This window comes from Crocuta crocuta, unplaced genomic scaffold (assembly GCF_008692635.1).
Source record: "Crocuta crocuta isolate KB4526 unplaced genomic scaffold, BGI_CrCroc_1.0 scaffold165, whole genome shotgun sequence".
NCBI lineage: Eukaryota > Metazoa > Chordata > Mammalia > Carnivora > Hyaenidae > Crocuta > Crocuta crocuta.
Window position 1 is genome coordinate 2093461 of NW_027530502.1, and position 19474 is coordinate 2112934.

At 38.0% G+C, this 19474-nt stretch overlaps 1 protein-coding gene across 6 annotated transcripts in view; it reads left to right on the forward strand.

Annotated features, from left to right (window-relative positions):
- Positions 1 to 4658: 4658 nt before the first annotated feature.
- Positions 4659 to 19474, forward strand: part of ADAM22 (ADAM metallopeptidase domain 22) — an 80944-nt gene continuing 66128 nt past the window's right edge. For all 6 annotated transcript variants that reach the window (XR_013335756.1, XM_077766823.1, XM_077766824.1 and 3 more), the window contains exons 1-4: positions 4659 to 4735; positions 10218 to 10281; positions 11934 to 12003; positions 17285 to 17355. Coding sequence is in view for 5 of the 6 variants with exons in the window: in XM_077766823.1 (XP_077622949.1) it covers positions 10222 to 10281; positions 11934 to 12003; positions 17285 to 17355 (201 nt within the window). In the remaining variant the exon portion in view is untranslated. The remainder of the gene's footprint in view (positions 4736 to 10217; positions 10282 to 11933; positions 12004 to 17284; positions 17356 to 19474) is intronic.

The window sequence follows — 19474 nt, forward strand, 5'->3', positions numbered from 1 at the left end:
GGACCAATGACTATGGATTTTTATAGTTTTGTAACCCAGTCTGTGTAACGTCCTTAGTGCTTTCAGTTTATCATACTTATAATAAACTCTGTTTCTCTTTTGAGATCTTTCTGAGTATTTAATAAAAATGTGGTTTGTCTTTGAATATTGCAAGTAGTGATTCTTTTGACTTCCCCTAGAATAAAAATTGTAATAAGCCTGTTATCCATGGTGAAGTAAACCAATAGAATGATCATACAGTTCATTTTTGTAGAGGTGGGTAATTTTTTTTAGCTATAACTGATTAGCTGAAAATAAACATCTGTACTGCTATGATTGTGTTACTAAATTAAGGAGTGTGAAGAAAGTTTCAATGATAGTGGATTTATTTCTGGAACAAAAGAGACTTTAAGGAATAAAGCTATGACTGGCAGTCAGGTAAAGAGCCAAACTCTGTTAGGATGTGCTGCTGGCTTTTCTCTTTTCCTGCATCTGTCTTAGATTATTATATATAATCCCTACTTTCACAAAGCATCTGGTTCCTCAAGAAAGTTGTATCAAAATATGGAGAACTTTTATAATTGATAATAACTTGAGAAAGTTGGCTTAAAGAGCCCTCTTTTATGCAGTATACAGTTTTTAATAAAATAGTTTATTATTTTCAAATGCAGTGCATCTTTTAAGATATAAGTGCAAAGTATAGTTTTGTCTCTTAAAATATGTATTAAATTTAAAATGCACATATTTTTGGACCTGCCAGATCCACATCTAGTAATGTGTTCTACAGACATATTGACACAATTGCCCAAAAATAGGTTAAAAGATGTTTGCAGTGTTGTTTATGGTGACAAACAAATATGGAGATAATCTAAATGTCCTTTGTACAGGACTGTTTAAATAACTTATGGTTCACCCCTATAATGGAATATTATGTCGTTGCTGAAAGAGAGAGATATTGGTATACAAAGATGTCAAGTTACCTTAAGGAAAAAAAATCAAGTGGCAGAACAGTGTGTCCAGTGTACAACCCATTGTGCATGGAAATAGATATCTGTGTATTTAGGTATTTCCTTAAATATACCACACAGACCATTCCTGGTACGGCACACAGAATCTGCCAAAAATGCTTACTTCTTAGGAGTCATCTATAGCCTGGACAGTGTTTGTGAAGGAGATAATTTTTTAGTCTTCATCATATACCTCCTGAATTCTTAGAATTTTTCTATAAGCATTTATTAATTTTAAATACTGAATAAACAAAAAAAATTAAAAAATAAAATACTAAATAAAAAGTTATGTAAAAATTCAAAATCTATTAAATTTATTTTATTTATTTTGCACTTGATCTTACCCAAAACGCTGAGAAGCAATATTTATTTTATTTATTCTAATAATAAATTAATATTTTCAGTATAATAACTTCATTGCTTTACTTTTTAGTTTAAATAATTATTGTGATATGGTTAATAATCCCTTAAAAATCACAACACAGAAATTAATTCTCATCAATATTTAGAAGAATTATGTATACCATCAGTTAAGCACCTCAGGATTGGAATTGTAATAGACCAACTGAAGAGATTTTACCCCCTCTTGTTTGTGCTTCTCTTGAAGTGTCATGGAAACATTTGATAATGAGTCAACCATATTGAGCTCTTCACTTCATTTGCAGTGTTAGGCTTTTGTGCAGATGGGTCTTGATCATATGCTGTTTTTGGATTGACTCCTATTTTTCAGAATCAGAAATTAGTGAAAGATTGTTTTCCATTATCTACTCATCTATTTAGTCCCAGTATATTGGAAGATTGTTTTACAACATGAATTTTTTTTATGATTTAATATAACATGTTTCCAGAGTTGGCATTTTAAAGAAAACTTTAGTAGTTTATAAAACTACTGAAGTGTATGCCTTTGCCTCTGACATATTTTCCCTGCATACAGTGATTTGTCAACTTCCATTGTTCCCTAATTTGTTACCATAATTCTTATGATTATCTTTTTTGTTTCTGCTTTTTTTTTTTTTTTAACATTTATTCATTTAGAGAGAAAGAGAGAGAAAGCACAAATGGGCAACGGGCAGAGAGAGAGGGAGACAGAGAATCCAAAGCAGGTTCCAGGCTCTGAGCTGTCAGCACAGAGCTAGACATGTGGCTCATACTCATGAACCATGAGATCATGACCGAAGCCAAAGTCGAAAGCTCAACTGACTGAACCGCCCAGGCACCCCTGTTTTTTTGTTTTTGTTTTTGTTTTGTTTTTTAGAGAGAGAACAGCGGAGGGGTAGAGAGAGAGAAGTCCAAGTAGGTTCTGCATTGTTGGCACAGAGCCTGACACGAGGTTCAAACCCACAAACCGTGAGATCGTGACCTGAGTGGAAACTAAGACCTGGATTCTCAACCAACTGAGTCACGCGGGTGTCTTTTTTCTGCTGCCTTTATATTTGATGTTTACCATAGTCTTAGACTTCAGAAAGGGATCTGATGGGGCTACTTAGTCACTATCCAATAGAGGGAAGCATTTTTAGATAGAATGATCTCTCTATCCAAGTGACCCCATTGACTCTTGGCCCCTCTTGTCTGTCCAGTAAAAGCTAGAGTGTTAATTTCTGGTCCAATTAGATGTTTCTAGGAAAACAAGTTCTTTTGAAACATAATGACCTCTAATTTACAGTGTAATCTTAAGGACAACTCACCAGTTCAACAACCCAACAGAAGACCTCTTAAACTCTGTTAAATTTACTCCTAGCCCTACTCAAAAAATAAATTAAAACAAACAAACAAAAAAATCCTAAAGAAGCAGCCTAGGAGAAAGTTTAAATTTGCACTAGATACCCCACGGGTTCTAGTAGTATAGGGGAAAAGACACAGGCTTGCATTTACACGTTTCCATAAAGTGTCATCCCTACTTGGCCAATTCCCAGGTAGACAACCTTTGCTCTAGGGTCGTGACCTCCTACATAGAACAGAGGGAGCAATATTTCTTTATAGGATTGATGTGAGGATTTAAGGTGATTGTGTATGTAAATTGAATAATTGACACAGAGTAATTATAACAGTAGTAAGCATTTATTGGGTGATTACTAAGTGCCAAGCATTATTCTTAGCCATTTCTGTACTTTACCTCTTTAATGTTCTGAACAACCCTGTGAAATTATTACCCCCATTCAGATGGCTCAGGCAGGTTCTTAACTTGCATGAGGTCACACACCAGTAAATGCAGGAGCTGACAGCTCATACAATTAGCATCTGCACTAAACCAGCCCTACCCAGAAAGTCAATGTGCGGCTTTATTTCCTAGGACAGAAATACAATCTGTGGCCTATTGGTTATACCCCTGTCAGGCTTATAGGTGAAGTACTCCCCTGTTCTTTCCTACCCTTCATCAAATCCAACCACAGTTCTCAGGTCATGATGCTCAGTGACTCCCTTAGAGATTTGGTGATGTCATAGGATTAGGGATCGCACCAAGTGCCATCTTACCTATTCTCTGCCCCCTTAACGGAGCTGAGGTCCACCAGATCCTGTAGGATTATCTCATGGGGAGCAGCAGTCACAGAGACCCAGCTGCCTTCCTTGGAATTCCAGTGCAGAAAATGTCTTTAGGCTTGTTACATCCTGTGTCTTTCTGTTCTCTCCTCGCTACTTGTCAAGCACTGAATATTTTAGGTAGAATTAGTCATAAAGTCAGACTGTAAGGCAGGTAGCATTTGCCCCTTTAAACTGTCCTTTCTTACAGTCGTTCGGATTTCATTCTTTCATATCTCAGTGGATCAGTTGAATTAGCAGCTTTCACCTTCTGAAGAAATAGATTAGTGGGGGAATGGAAAAGGCCATTTAGAACAATGCTTCTGAAACTTTAATGTGCATGTGAATCAACAGGGGCCTTGTTAAATGCTGATTATAATAAGTAGGTAAGTTGGGGCTGGAGTTTGAAACTGCATTTCTAACCAGCTCCTGGGGGCATTAGCACTGCTGATTTCTAGACTATGCTTTGAGTGGCAGGTATTGGAAGACTGAAGCACCACCCTGAGATGGAGAGGATTTATCCCATTACCTTTTCCAGGAACATTTAATCCAAAGAAATGAGTCTCATGGGAATTTAGTTAATGTAACCAGCTGCTGAAAGAAACTTTGGAATTTCAAACCCCACCCAGTAGCTTCCTGGTAAAGGCATTCATGATTGGAGAACAGAATAGTATAAACTTGTCAAGTTTTGCTACAAACACTATAAAAATAGGTATTTTCTTTCATCAATTTAATTTAGTGACTCTTGAATGACTTATATTCATTTTTACTTAGCTGTATGTGGAATAGCATCACCTTGCTGGTGATCTAGGTTGAGTTTCTCATGACTGGGGAGATAGATGATTCAACTGATCCTGATGCAGGAGCCACATAGGTATTTCAGTATCTGTTTCTTTGCTCTTTCTATCATCACCTACATAAAAGGCAAGTGAAGTCAACTTTTATTTCCTCATCTTTTGATTTGGAGTTGGCTCACTTGGAGTATTTATGAATAATTCTGTTAGAAAAGGTCTGATAACATAATCTGAATAATGGAATATTCTGCAGAGCTTTAGACATGGAGGTGTGATGTGTGCTGGAACCTGAGAAATGATGTGGGTAATTCTCCTGACAATGGCGGAGGCTTATGCTCTTGGTTTCTGTTTCCAGGGAGGAGAACACTGCTACTACCAGGGCCAGATCCGAGGAAATCCTGCCTCATTTGTTGCATTGTCAACATGCCATGGACTTCAGTAAGTGTCCCCCAATTTTTTGTGCCATCCATTCTTTCAGTCACTTATTTTCTTTATTTTTAATGCACTGTAATCAAAATCTTTATGTCGAGGAATCATTTTAAATCTGTAATGGATCTGATCTTTTTTTCTTTTGAGGTTTCTAAACCAGGCAGATTTTAAAATTAGGGTCACCAAAAGAGGTCAGGGTCTTTGCAATTAAGAAATGATACCCTATGGTGATGTTTGAAGCATTTTTCTAGTTTCATCCAAGTTGGGACAAGAGTGGTTTGCATAACATGGGTCTGTTTCTCTAGATGTTTAGACCCTTGCTACCAGTTCTGCCCCTATTCCTTCTTGATGTTAGGTTTTATATTTCATGGAATAATAGAAATTTTAGTAGATGGAAACCCTTGACTCCTTTTATAAAGACAGTAGACTGCAAGTCACCTCAAGAGCTCATGTGTTTTCAATCCATTGTTTAGCCAGAATCCCACCTAAAACCCACAGCAGCTTGTGGGAGGGTCCGTCTGTTCTCGGAAACCTCTGAGGAATGGAGTTCATCCTTCCTCAGGGCCTCGCTTCCTTTCTCATAACCTTCATTATCAAAGAATTTTTCTGATGTTTAACATGGGAATACATCTACTTCCTCTGTTGTGTCGCTAATAGCGATACACAGGTGGCCATCTCTTATTTGTTTTGTTAACGCCTTCTAAAGCTACCGTGTCATTCCTCTGCTTTCTGCTGAAGCTAAATCATCTCAGTTCTTTCTTGTTTGTTTTACTTTTTTTTTGGGGGGTGCGGAACAAGCAAGCACTCTAGTTTTGTTAAATTTTTGTTTGGAAACTTTAAAATGCATCCTGTCAGTTCTCAAGTTTAGAGACCTGGCTTTTTCCGTGTAGCTAGCAGTTACTGAGTGTCAGCCACTGGGAAAAATCAAGGCAATGAGAACATGACTCCTGTCCCCCACAGCTCACAGTCTGGTGGGGGAAGCTAAAGCTAGCTCAGCTTCCTACCGTGGAATGAGATAGGTATGTGAAAGAAAGTAACAGAAAAATGCAGGGAGAGAGTGGGCCCTGGGGAATGAGGTAGTGCTTGAGGGCTCCACAGAAATGTCATCTAAGTAGTTGGAGTGGGACCTGGGATGGACTTTGATAGAATCTTCCAAGAGAGAGTAGGCTAGGCAGACAGGTCTTTATGCTCAGAAAGGGATCTAATGGGAAAGCCAGGAAAATTGAGCTAGTCTGCCTCAGTGGTGCCTCCAGTCAGTCTTGGGCAGTAGGTATGCAAGAGGCAGAAGGTAGAGACTATGAGAAACCAGAAGAATGAGACCAGATGCCTGAGAGCATGGAAGACCTTTCTCTGTGTATTGTTTGCTCTAGAAGACTTTTATTTACTTTAAATATATTCTTTGACTAAAGAGACACTTTTACAAACAGGAATCCATGCCTCATATGGTCTCGTTTTTCTTACTTGTAAAAAGAAAAAGTCCCCTTCAGTAATAAAATTGTTACACCTCATCTCAAGATGAGCACAGCTTTCCCTTAAGAGTAGTACCTTGGGCTCATCAACATTTGTGACAGCAAATGTACGATAATGATATAAAAAAGAAGAGGCTTTCTTCCCTTTCTCTTCCTCTTACAGTCTCAACCCGAAGTTCCCATGTAAGCAACATGCCCAGTGCTTATTCCACTTTGCTTCCCAGTTTTCCAACTGAGAATCAATGGAAGGCATCACTGCCTTCCAAGGACTCTGGTAGACCAGGAGCTTGCTACAAACCCTACACCGTGATTTGAAAGAGGATGGAAAAAAAACTTTTAAGGAAACTTTAGTGACTAGATCAGGAGTATAACTCTGAGCCAGCTTCAGTTGTTTTAACTAGGTAAAATTTTAACTCTGCCTTGAAAAAACTTTCCATTTAAAATGAAATAAAAAGAAACAAATAGAAACAGCACCAAGGGTCTAGGAATACAGTCAGGATTGTGTATAGCAGGTTGGGGTGTTCTTAGACCTTCATGAGTGTGTTGGATGAATTTATTCTTGATCCTTTTTGTTATTTATTATTAATTATTCTCATGTTGATTTTAACTTCTGAAAAAAATTGCTGACAAATATTTTAGAAGATATTACTAAATATTAAATAATTTATATTGTCTCAATTACATTGATTTGGATATGAAATAGATTATTTCATCCATGACTCATCTTTAATAATTTACCAAGTACATACATAGATTTTTCATTTTTCTTGATTTACTGAATTCATTTGAAGGACATAAAGGGGGGAAAGATGCAGACTAATATGTGTTTTCCATAAAGAACCTGCAAATGCACATTTTTGTTTTCAAATTCAAAGGAATAACAGGCAATATTTTGGTTCTGGTATGTTTGATGTTACGACAAAATCCTGTAACTATAGGAACCTGACAGAATGGAATCAAATGTAAGTTTATTGCCCTCTTGTGGCAATTTTTAAGAATGGCTGTTTCTTTTCAAAATCTTGTTTTGATCCAGCCTTTTTAAAAAAGTCAGCTCTATTAGCCTATGATAAGTAGGTTCTAGATGCAGGTTTTTATCAAATGTATACTCTGTGTAGGCTTGATATACTCATTGGAATTTATATAAATATAACTAAAAGGTATCAATCCTCAAAACAAATACAGCACATATGCGTTTTAATAAAGAGTTACTAATGGCACATTGCCATACAGAGACAGAATCTTCTAAATATATATGGTGTCAGAATCTACCTTCTTTACCCTGTGTATCATGATGTTTAAACCCAATAAATGTCACTGATTTTTACTTTGGGCATCAACCTAATGCAAGAGGAATTATTTTGTATTATTTATACAAAACAATCTGCTTGCTGCTTAATCAGCATAGCCATGTGAACTTTGGCAAAGGGTGGTGGTTCTGTAGCATTTTCTGGATGGGTCTGACCAGTTCTCAGCAGGGGCAGAGAGAATGTCTGCTGTCATATTTGGTCTACTGTTTGGAAAAGGCTCCCCCCACTCTGATTCTTTAGGCATGTACTGTCAGTAATATTTTATAAATTGCATCTGTTTATCTTCGGATTCTAAATGCGATGTCATCCAAATTCAGAAATTGTGCTTTGGTGGAAAACATTACAGATGTGGGAGAAGCAGTTCTAAGGGTATATGAAAGTTGAGAGCATGTGGAAGATGTTACAGCAGGAATGAAAGAATTTGGATAGAGTCAGAGCTGAAGGCCATTGTAATTACAGCTCAGGGAAACCAACTGATTTCACTAAGCCATCAGCTAAAGATAAATGCTATTCTGTGCTTAACAGTTTGGGTCTCATGCAGTCATTTCCACATAACACTGAGAAATGACTCTTGAAGATCACACTTTGTTCCTTCTCAGATGCCTGAATGATAAGACACATTTCTTCAGTATCATGAGGGGCTTCATCTTAGTAGAAGGACCATGTTCTCCTAAAAGGAGTGGCCAATCAGGATCTCTCTGAGCGGGAGCTGAGGCCATGTGTAGCTCAAAATGCCCTCCAGAGGATTTCTCAGTTGGCTGATAGTCATCTTCAGCCTAAGAGATCAAAGCCCAGCTCCAGATTTATTCCCTGCTCCCTGCATCCTGCTCCCAAGACCCATTCTGTCCTCCCTACGGCTTTTCCCATCTGATTAAATGTCAGCCTCAGCAGTTGCTCAGGTCAAAACCTTGGAGTTTTCACTGACACAACTCTTTCCCACATACTCCAACTCAAATTCATTAATAAATCCTATCGGTGTTCTAATTTTGAAAAAAATACCCCCAATATGACCAATTCTAATCGTCTCCACCATTACCATTGTGATCTAGGCAGCTATTTTTTCACTTGGATTATTGCTAGAATATCCCCATTTCTATCCTTGGCATAGAAATGAATAGTCCTAAAGACCATTCTAACACAGCAGTTGGAGCAACTATTTTTAAATTTAAGAACAATTGTGTTTCCCTCTGCTTAAACCCACATGTCTTTCAGGGTGAAAGCCAGGGACCTTAGAAGTCCTGCCTCGTGTGGCCCCACTCTTCATTTGATATCATTTCATAGCCCTTTGCACACCCAAAACCTACTGCAGCCACACTGCATCCTTGATATTCCTGGAGCACACTTAGGGCTCCCTGCTCTTTGCACAGATACCCTCCTTTCCCTTCTTTCAGATCTTCGCTTAAATGTCATCTTCTCTAGAAAGCCTTTCTCTGAGACTCCATGTGAATCAGCAGTCTGTCTTTGGTCTCTACACACAGTCCTCTGGCACCATTTATTGTCTTTAACCTCCTTTATTTTCCTCCCTAGAATGTTTCACCACCTCATATATATTTAATTGTTGACTATATGTTTTTTGTCTGTCTTCCCTAGAATGCACATGAGCACCAGGAGGGCAGAAAATTGGTCTGTTTTGTCCACTACTGTACCCCCAGCACTTAGGGCAGTGCGTTGTAGGTGCTCTACAAATGTGTGCTGAATGAATGGATGAAGAAGTAGCCAATTGCAGATAGGCAGTTTAGGAACCAGTCTGCCTGGGCCTCTCTCTTCCCACCTCAGATCTAACTGGTTATGTAATTTGAGCAGGTTACTTCATCTCTATGAGCTTTGGTTTCCTTTATGGTAAAATGAGTATAGGCAGATGCCTAAGTGTGCCTCCCTCATACATTTGTGGAAACGATTAAAATGAGTGTCAAGTTTTTAGCCCATGGTAAGTTGTTGAAATGCATCAACTCGTGTTATCAGAACACCTTTCAGGTGTGTGGTAGGTAGGCAATTCTCAGTGTAGTCCCTGACAACCTGCATCAGAACAACCTGGGATTTGTTTAAAGTGCAGCTTCCAGGGCCCTCGCCATGAAATCTGAACGAGGCCCCGAAAGTTTTAGAATTCTACAAACTCTCCAGGTGGTGGCTCTTTGCATATTAAAGTTTTAGAATTATGTGTTGGAGGGAGGAATAATGGACCATAATTAGAGAATGATAATCCTGAACCTGGGGAAGTGACCGGTCAGGATGAAGGGACCCTGCTGCTTATGGGGGAGTCACAGGCACAGGCCTTTCCTTTTACTAGTGTGTGTGCACTTGCGCGTACGCACTCACGCATGCACGCATATACTCATGTGGTACAGTGCAGGGTGTATGTATATGTGGGACATGGTATTGGGAGATGTGTGGTGTGTTCTATGTAATCTGTATGTGCTGTGTGTGTGTGGTATGTGGGGTGTGTGCATGGTGTGTGTGTGTGTCCACTCGTGTGGTATGGCTCAGTGGGGGTATATGTGATATGTGTGTGTGTGTGGTAAGTGTGTGGTGTGGTGTATGGAGAGTATGTGTGTGTCTGTGTGTCTGGTATGTGGTGTGTAACTGGCACTGAGGGTTGGGACTGGGAGGTGAATGTTGAGAACTAATTTCGTCCTCTGGCAGCTGCTGATTTTAAAATGATCTTGTTCTGAGGCAAGAGTCGATAGCTATGCCTGATTATTTTCTTGTCCTTGGCAGTGGGATGTTCTATGATGGGAACCACACCTATCTCATTGAGCCAGAAGAGAATGACACCTCCGAAGTAAGTGCTCCTTCTGTTTCTTGTGGCTAATGTAAAAATTGATATTGGGAGCTTTTCCTCTTCTTTTTTCCTCCTCTCTTTTGTCTCTATCTTCATGTTTTTAGAGTCAGAATAATAAATATAAATATATATATAGTTGAATATTGAGTAAGTCAAAATCACAAGTGTTTTTTAAAGTCTGCCTCTTTCTCTGTAGACTGGAAATACTTTCCTTCTGAGGTGTTGTGAAGCCTCCACTTTCTTTCTGTCTCTGCCATAATGTGCTATGATTTGTCTTAGTTTGCTCAGGTAGTCATCATAAGACAGTGTGTGGCTTAAACAACAGAAATTCATTTTCTCACAGTTGTGGTGACTAGAAGTCCAAGATCAAGGTGCTGGCAGGGTCCGTGTCTGTTGACAGCTCTTTCCTTGGATTGAGATGGCCTTCTTCTTGCTATGTGCTCACATAGCAGAAAGAAAGAGGGAGTGAGCGCGAGCTGTGGTGTTTCTTATTCCTGTAAGGACCCCAGCCCCACCCTTAAAACTTATTTTAACCTTTATTGCCTTCTCATAGGCCCAAATACAGTCACATTGGCCGTTAGAGCTTAAAAATATAAATTTGTCAGGGTGGCAATGGGCACAAACATTCAGTCAGTAGATGTGTGACTTTGCACCTCACTTTCTTTTCTGGATTTCAGATTTTTCTCTATTGCCCATTGTCAGTAAGGCCTTATGCTGATGAAATGAAGAGAAATCTGTTTTCTTAATTCTCTCCTTGATTTTGGTCAAAGCAATTCACTTTCCAAAAAACTAGAGGAGAGTTGAGTTAGTATTATAGACTGCAGAGAAATATAATATACTTACTTCCATTCTAGCTCTATGCATAGAAACATTCTTCCTCGTATTGTGCAACAGTGTTCACTTAATCAAATACTTTTTAAAAAATACACACTGTTTTGCCACCCACAAAGGGAAGCTATTTGTGTTGTATTTTATTTTATTTTCTGGATGGCTATTACGGGCTATTGTATCACTTTGCCTGTCCAGGTGATGTTTTTTATGGCATTATCATGAAACTTGATTATTTATCACATTCTATGTTTTTTAATTGAGAGGAGCCAGAAGTAATTATTTGAATGTTCATGAATTTTTCTTAGATGGAACAGGGCTTTTTGTCTGTTGGTCTGTCACAAAACTTTGTATGACATTTGAATTTGGAGCAGGGTCCATTTGGGCATCTGCTTATATCCGTCATCCTACTCTCCAATACCAGAAGGGCATTAGCTCGGCAGTCTTTGCCTAGCAAAACTCTCTGGCTCTGAAAGTGGGGCAGGGATCCATGGAAATGAACAAGTTATAAAAAGCATTAGCCCATTTTCCCAGATGTCTTACTTCTCCTTGGGGGAATAGGTTCATTCATTTATTTTCCATTACTGCAGGCTTTGGCTTCTCTGTCTGCAGAGGCATTTTGTTTCTAATAGGATATCTCTCTGGTGCTGGGAGAATCCAGGCTGGGGAGGGTTGCACAGTGGCTCATTGCCTTTCCAAACCCAGGAGAGCGCACAGTCAAGCTGTGGTTCTTTTAGGGGGTCTCTGCTTCTTCAGCTCTCATTGCCTGAGGCTAGGGATAACTGGTTGCACGTGGTTAATCTCTGTTGTTTGTGTTATTGCAGGAGGATTTCCATTTTCATTCAGTTTACAAATCCAGACTGTTTGAATTTCCTTTGGATGATCTTCCATCTGGTATGATATTCATATTATGACTTGAAAAAAAGTCAAGTTTAATAATTCATTTTAATGCTTTAGAGCTAGTCTGTATGTGGAATGTCCTTAGCATATGACTGCTCATAACAATTTTAGAGAGAAAGTGATATTAGGTCAAGTGACATCGAGAGGAAGAATAAAATGCAAACTGCCCTCATGTTTGTAGTGGATGAGTTTGGAAAGACACAGCTTGAGCACATTGGAGGAAGACTTTTTAAAATTATAACAATCACAGTAGGGTATTTCTGAAAGGAGAAGTAATGTTAGAGCAAAAATTTGTCTGCATAAAATGAGATATCAGATAAAGGGTTAATATCCAAAAGCTATAAGGAACTCACCAAATTCCACACCCGAAAAACAAACAACCCAGTGAAGAAATGGGCAGAAGATATGAACAGACACTTCTCCAAAGAGGACATCCAGATGGCCAACAGACACATGAAACGATGCTCAGCATCCCTCCTCATCAAGGAAATACAAATCAAAACCACACTGAGATACCACCTCACGCCAGTCAGAGTGGCTAAAATGAGCAAATCAGAGAACTCGAGATGCTGACGAGGATGTGGAGAAACGGGCACCCTCCTACACTGTTGGTGGGAATGTAAACTGTTACAGCCCCTCTGGAAAACTGTGGAGGTTCCTCAAAAAGTTAATAGAACTCCCCTATGACCCAGCAAAAGCACTGCTAGGAATTTACCCAAGGGATACAGAAATGCTGATGCATAGGAGCACATGTACCCCAATGTTCATAGCAGCACTCTCAACAATAGGCAAAACATGGAAAGAGCCTAAGTGTCCATCAACAGACGAATGGATCCAGAAGATGTGGTTTATCTATACGATGGAATACTACATGGCAATGAGAAAGAATGAAATCTGGCCTTGTGTAGCAACATGGATGGACCTTGAGGGTGTTATGCTGAGCGAAATAAGTCAGGCAGAGAAGGATAAATATCATATGTTTGCACATATAGGTGGATTAGGAGGAACTTAACTGAGGAACATGGGGGAGAAGGGGGGAAATGGTGGGGGAAAGGAGAGAGGCGAACCATGAGAGACTCTTGAATGCTGACAAAAACTGAGGACTGATGGATGTGGGGGGGGAGGGGGGATGGGCATGGAGGGGGACACTTGTAGGGATGAATACTGGGTGTTATATGGAAACCAATTTGACAATAAACTATTTGTAAAAAAAAATTTTTTTAAATCGGTCTGCATAGACAAAATACAGAGAAATTCACTTTCACTGACATACTGATTTTGTAAGCATAGGGATGAACTTGTAACCATTTCCCCATTTGTTGTTTTCCTCATCCCTTTTTGCCCTAGCATTCTCAGAAAGAGCGATTATAGATTAATGCTTTTTATTTTTATGTGCTTTTTGTGAAAATAGTCCTTCCATCTCCTGTGTGTTTGTTTGCAGGCCCATTTATTTATAGATGTTGGCTTGAGTTGATCCAAACCTTCCTGTGACAAATAGGGCAGAGTACTTACACTTTGGCTTCATTGGTTGAGTTATGATTATACAGTGTACATTTGTCCCTGGATGTACTGGATTCCTTGATTTTCTCCTCAAGACAGAGCACACCCCGAATATCTGGTGTGGAGACACTTCCTTTCTTAGTGGGCCCTGCCCACGGTCACAGTACATTCTAATTTTTAATCTCATTTTTATCTTCATTACAGCTCTGTGAGATTAATTTTATTATTTACATTTTATAGATGAAGAAATAGGCTCATCAAGCTTGTCTTTTCCAGGGCCCACAGCTAGTCAGGGACTGAGCAGAGGTTTGGATTGTGCCAGGATGAGAATGTGTGCTGGGAGAGAGGCACCAGGGAAGTGGAATAATTATCCAACTGACAGCATGTCTTAAACTACTGCCTAGGAAAACCAATTTAAAGTGTACACTGTTGGGGCACCTAGCTGGCTCAGTTTTATGAACATGCAATTCTTGATCTCAGAGTTCAAGCCACACATTGGGTGTAGATATTACTTAAATAAATAAAAACTTAAAAAGTTTTGGGATGCTTGGGTGGCTTAGTTGGTTAAATGTCTGACTCTTGATTTTGGCTCAGGTCATGATCTCATGGTGTCTGGAATTGAGCCCCATGTCGAGTCTGTGCTGACAGCATGGATCCTGCCTACTCTCTCTGTCTCGCTCTCTCTCTGGAAAAAAAAAAAATTAAAAAAAAAGATTCTATCTACCCCTCTCCCCCCTTGTACGCACACGTGTGCTCTTGCTCTCTCTCTCAAAATAAATAACAAAAATAAACATTTTTTAAAAAGTTAACATTGTCTCCTTATTGGAAATGAAATGAGTGTTTGCTAATGTCCGTTTTCTGAAACAAATCTGTGGCTTCTTGACCTTCTGCAGTTCTTCTGTCCTGCTCCCAAAGGGATAGGAGATCCATCTTATAGATTTCACAACTTTGAAAACTCTACAAATGAGCATATAGATGATCTTTCTTTACATAGACACTGGAGTCTGTTCCTTCAGTTCCCTTATGGAGCCATTTACAATCCCTGTGAGAAGAAGAAAGTAAATCATGACAGGCTGTCTCTGAAAATAAAGGTACAATCTAATAGGTCTTACTGGAAGTAATAAACATTAATTAATATTTAAAGTAATAAGTAAAGATCCCCCTAAGGACTTTACTGTAGGCTTGCTATGATACAAGCTTACAATTTTTTTTTTTTAACTTTGTTCAGGGTTTCTTTTCTACACAAAGTTTTTAAAGATGACTTGGCACTTTTGCTGTCATTAACATTAATTTTGAACATTTTCTTCCCAAATTCAGGTCTGTCTCCATTAGTCTCTGGTTTTCTTTTCCCGTCAGAAGTTGGCACTGTCAGTTTTAAGAGGGTTGTCTTTCCAGATGCTTGGGTTTATAATGACAAGTTAGGGGGGAAAAAAAGAAATGTCAGAACTGCAGTTTTTGTGAAATAAGCTTAAATTAAGGAAGCTTTTTTACTTGAGATTTAGTAGTTTTCCTGGGTCATGACTTATCAGTACCTTTGTCTTGCTGTACATGATGTATGTCTCAGAGACAAATTATGATCAGATGTCCCCCAGATTTGTTTTACTGTGGACCTTTTTGTTTTACATAACACATCTCTCAGGACTAGTATTCCTAAGAAAACATTTGGGAAAGATTTATTTACTTCCTATGAACTCCTTAGCACAGTCTGTTTTTAAGAATTAGTACAATGAAATATATAAATCTTGAATACCATTAGATGAGTTTTGGCACACATGCACTTCCTTGGTGAGATTTGGCACATTTCCACTATCTCAGCACCTTCCTCTTTGTCATGTCCCAGTCAGCACCTTCCACTCCTGCAGTCTCTTTTGTGGCTCCTGTCCCCCCCATAGATTAGTTTAGCCTGATTTAGATCTTTACCCATTGTGTCCAACTTCTTTTGCCTAGCATATGCCTATGAGATTAATGTCAGAGGTAGCAACAGTTTATCCTTTTTAATTACTGAGTACATTCTGTTGTTTGAAGATACCACAGCGTTTTATCTATTCTGTTGATGGACCTTTGGGTTGTTTCCAATTTTTGGCTATTCTGAATAAAATAACTATAAACATTCTTATAAAAATATCTTTTGTGGACACATGTTTACATTTCTTCTGTCAGATACCTGGCAGTGGAATTACTGAGTCATAATGTAGGTGTATGTTTAACTGTGCCATGGCATTCTCAGATTTCAGAGTGCATCAGAGTATCTCATGGAAGCTCATTAAACACAGACTCTTGGCTACATATCTAGAGGTTTTTCCAGGCTACTTAAATGAGATATAATTGACATTAAAATAAAGCTGTACATAATTAACGTATACAATTTGACGAATTTGGAGATAAATGTATCTGCATGAAGTCATCACTATAACCTATGCTGTAAACATACCCATTATCTCCAGCAGTTTCTTTTCACCCTCTTTATTATTGTTATTGTTATTATTATTATTATATTATTAGCAGTAGTAGTGGTAGTGATAAGAATACAACATATGATCTACACTGTTAGCAAAATTTTAAGTATGGTAAATATAGTACTGTTAATTCTGGGCACTGTGCTGTATAGTAGATCTTTAGGACCTTCTCATTTGTACAACTGAAACTTTGTGCCCTTTGATTAATGCCTCCCTGTTTCCTCATTTTCCTAACTCCTAGCAACTACCATTCCACTTTCTGATTCTAGGACTCTGACTCTTTTAAATTCTACATATGTCCTTCTGAGTCTGGCTAGTTTCACTTAACATAATGCCTTCCAGTTCATCCATATTGTCACAAATGGAAATATTTCTTTTTTTTTAGGCCAAATAATACTTTATTGCATGAATATACCACATTTTCTTTATCCATTCATCCATTGATGAACATTAGGTTGTCTTCATGTCTTGGCTATGGTGAATAATGCTACAGTCAACATGGGGGTGCAAGTATCTCTTTGAGATGCTGATTTCAGTTCCTTTGGCAGTATGCCCAGAAGTGGGATTGCAGGATCATAGGGTTGTTGTATTTTTGATTTTTTGAGCAACTTCCGTATTGATTTCCATAGTGGCTGCACCAGTTGCTAGAGTTTTTGATTCAGTACGTGTTGGATGGGTTAGGAGAGTTTGCATTTCTAGTAAGTTCCCAGGTATGCTGGGAACATACTGATGCCATTAATTCATGGATTTCACTTGGAGAACTATTGTTGTGTGAGAAATTGCTGAACCTTTCTCTAAAGTGCTTATACCATTTTACGCTCATCAGCACTATAAGAGAGTTCTGATTGTTCACGTCTTTAGCAGTATTTGCTGTGTCATTCTTTAATGAAGGTCAGTAGTGGGAGGTTAAGTGGGCTATTTAGAAGATTCTTGATAAAGAATGTGATAGTATTTATGGGAGAAATATGAGAAAAAATTAGAGATAAATTAGAACAAGAATAGTGTCCAAGATTGCTTTAATTAAATTCATTCATGATATGTGTATTTAGTATTAATATGAGCACAATTATTTTGATTAATGTTCTGTATTATTGTTAAGTGTAACATATATTATAAAATGTATAATAGCCACATAATTAGAATATCTAATTTTCAAATTATAATTTACATTAATTGTTAATTATAATAACTATTACTAATAGTTAATGAAGTATAATTATACAATTTATTCCAGTAAGGGATTTTAAAACTTTGATTCCCCTGTATGGAAGAAACCTGGTAGATGCAAGTTAAATTAATTTATTTTTATTTCCTTTTAGAATTTGAGCAAGTACACATCAGTCCACCAAAATTTATTTTGAAGCCAACACCAAAAAGAACTAAACGGCAGGTATGTATTCACAGGTATATTCCATGATGTTTCAAAAATACTTGGCAACTTCCACCCATTTAAATCTACATTAAGTCTCTGTAAGATGGGTAAGTACTAGGTCAGGTGTGTCAGGGTAAGCAGTAAGGGTGACGGATCTGTAGGAGCAGTGGAGATGGAGCCTTATTGTTTCCTAAATTCAAAAAGGACTCAAGATAGTGATGATAGTATGATTATTCATCTTACAGACAGACTATGGCCCCTACTGTGGTATCTTGGGTTCTTTCTAACATAAGCCTGTTTCCTTGCCTGGGTTGTACCACATCATGAAGTCTCCTGAAAAGATACCCCCTTAAGAGTGAAACCATCTAGTTTTAAAGCCACAAAATGCTGTTCCTGCGCTTGAACTACATTGGAGTCTGGGATATAAACTCAGGATATCAACTTTATGAATGTTCAGAGGATCTTGGACTTAGCAAAATAATAACTTATTTGTATAATTCTTTACACCACTTGAAGTAGGTACTTTTAATCCTCTTTCACAGGAAATAAAAAATCATGTCTTCGAATGTGAAAATGACCAGAATCATAGAACTGGCAAATGCTTTAGGTAGAATAAGAACTCTAGTCATCATAGTACCACATGATTTCACTCACTCGTGGAATCTAAAAAATAAATAAGCAAACAAAAAGCAGAATCAAACCTGTAAATACACAGAACAAACTGGTGGTTGCTAGAGGGAAGTGGGTGGGGGCATGGGCAAAATGGGTGAAGGGGAATGAGAGACGCAGGCTTCCAGTTATGGAATGAGTAAGTCACGGAGGTAAAGGGCAGCACAGAGAATAAGTCAGTGATATTGCAGTAGCATGCATGGTCACAGATGGCAGCTTGTGGTGAGCGCAGCATAACTTAGAAGTTGAATCGCAAAAAAAAAAAAAGTTGAATCGCAATGTTGTACACCTGAAACTAATGTATTGTGTGTTTAGTATACTCAAAAAAGAAATGGAAGGGAAAGAAAAGAAGAGAACTCTAGTTATTAGCATTAAGATATCATACATGATGTATGTGTGTTTGGCATCAAAAACATAGGATGACAGAAAGAGATCTCTATTAGGATCAGGAAGTTGAAGAAACCAGTATCTTTTGTTCAAAGTATGCTTAATAAGTATGATATAAAATAAGTTTACAGACACATTTCTAATGTGAATAAAATTGCTTATTTTTATTGAGGCACAGGTACCTGTCCCTGGTCCTATTCTAAGAATTTTAATTGTATTAGTGCATTTGATTTTCCTAACAATCTTATGAGGAATGTATTATTATTCCCTCATTTTACTGATAAGAACATTAAAGAATGAGAAACTTCAGACACTTGCCCAGGGGTATAGTGAGTCATCCAGTGGTGGAGTTCAGATTCAGACCTAGGAAGTCTGGTGTTCTTATAACCATATATACTTTATATACTGCCTGTCAGAAGCCCTTGTGTTCTATGAATTGTTACATGAGCTTTATATATTTTGTGAATATATTTATATATTGAGGCCTAGTTAAATAAATAAAGATGCCAACAAGATTTAATTTGAAATATTTATTTTCATAACTTATGAGGTCAGAAAACAGGATAGTTATCTTTTGACACATTCCTTGAAGTTCTTCCTAAACATCTGTGACATCCAGTCATTTGAAGGCAGACAGACTCTAGATTTCTTTTTCTGAGACAGCTGTGGACCCCCACAGGTGAGGTGCTAGAGCTGTGTGGCCAATATGGCAACTCTCTGACATTGAGAAAGTGTTGAGTCTTGTTAGAGAATCTGCTGTGTTAACTGGTAAGGCTCAGGTCTCTTCCACAATTACAAAGCAGATACTGTCATCCTAAAACATCCACTCAGATTCAGGTCATTGGGTGTAGGTTATACTACTACTTGGTTTCCAAACCAAGAATTCTATCAACTTGGCATAATAAGGGATTTGAATAAGTTTTAAAATTTGGGAATGCACTTAACACTGAAAAAAATCCACATGGAAGCAATTTTTTAGTTTATTTTAAATGCAGCTGTCAAAGCAAATATTCATGCATTGATTAGGTTTGGTTATAAACTCTTATCACAAAAATGGCCATTGGACAACTGAATAAAAAGA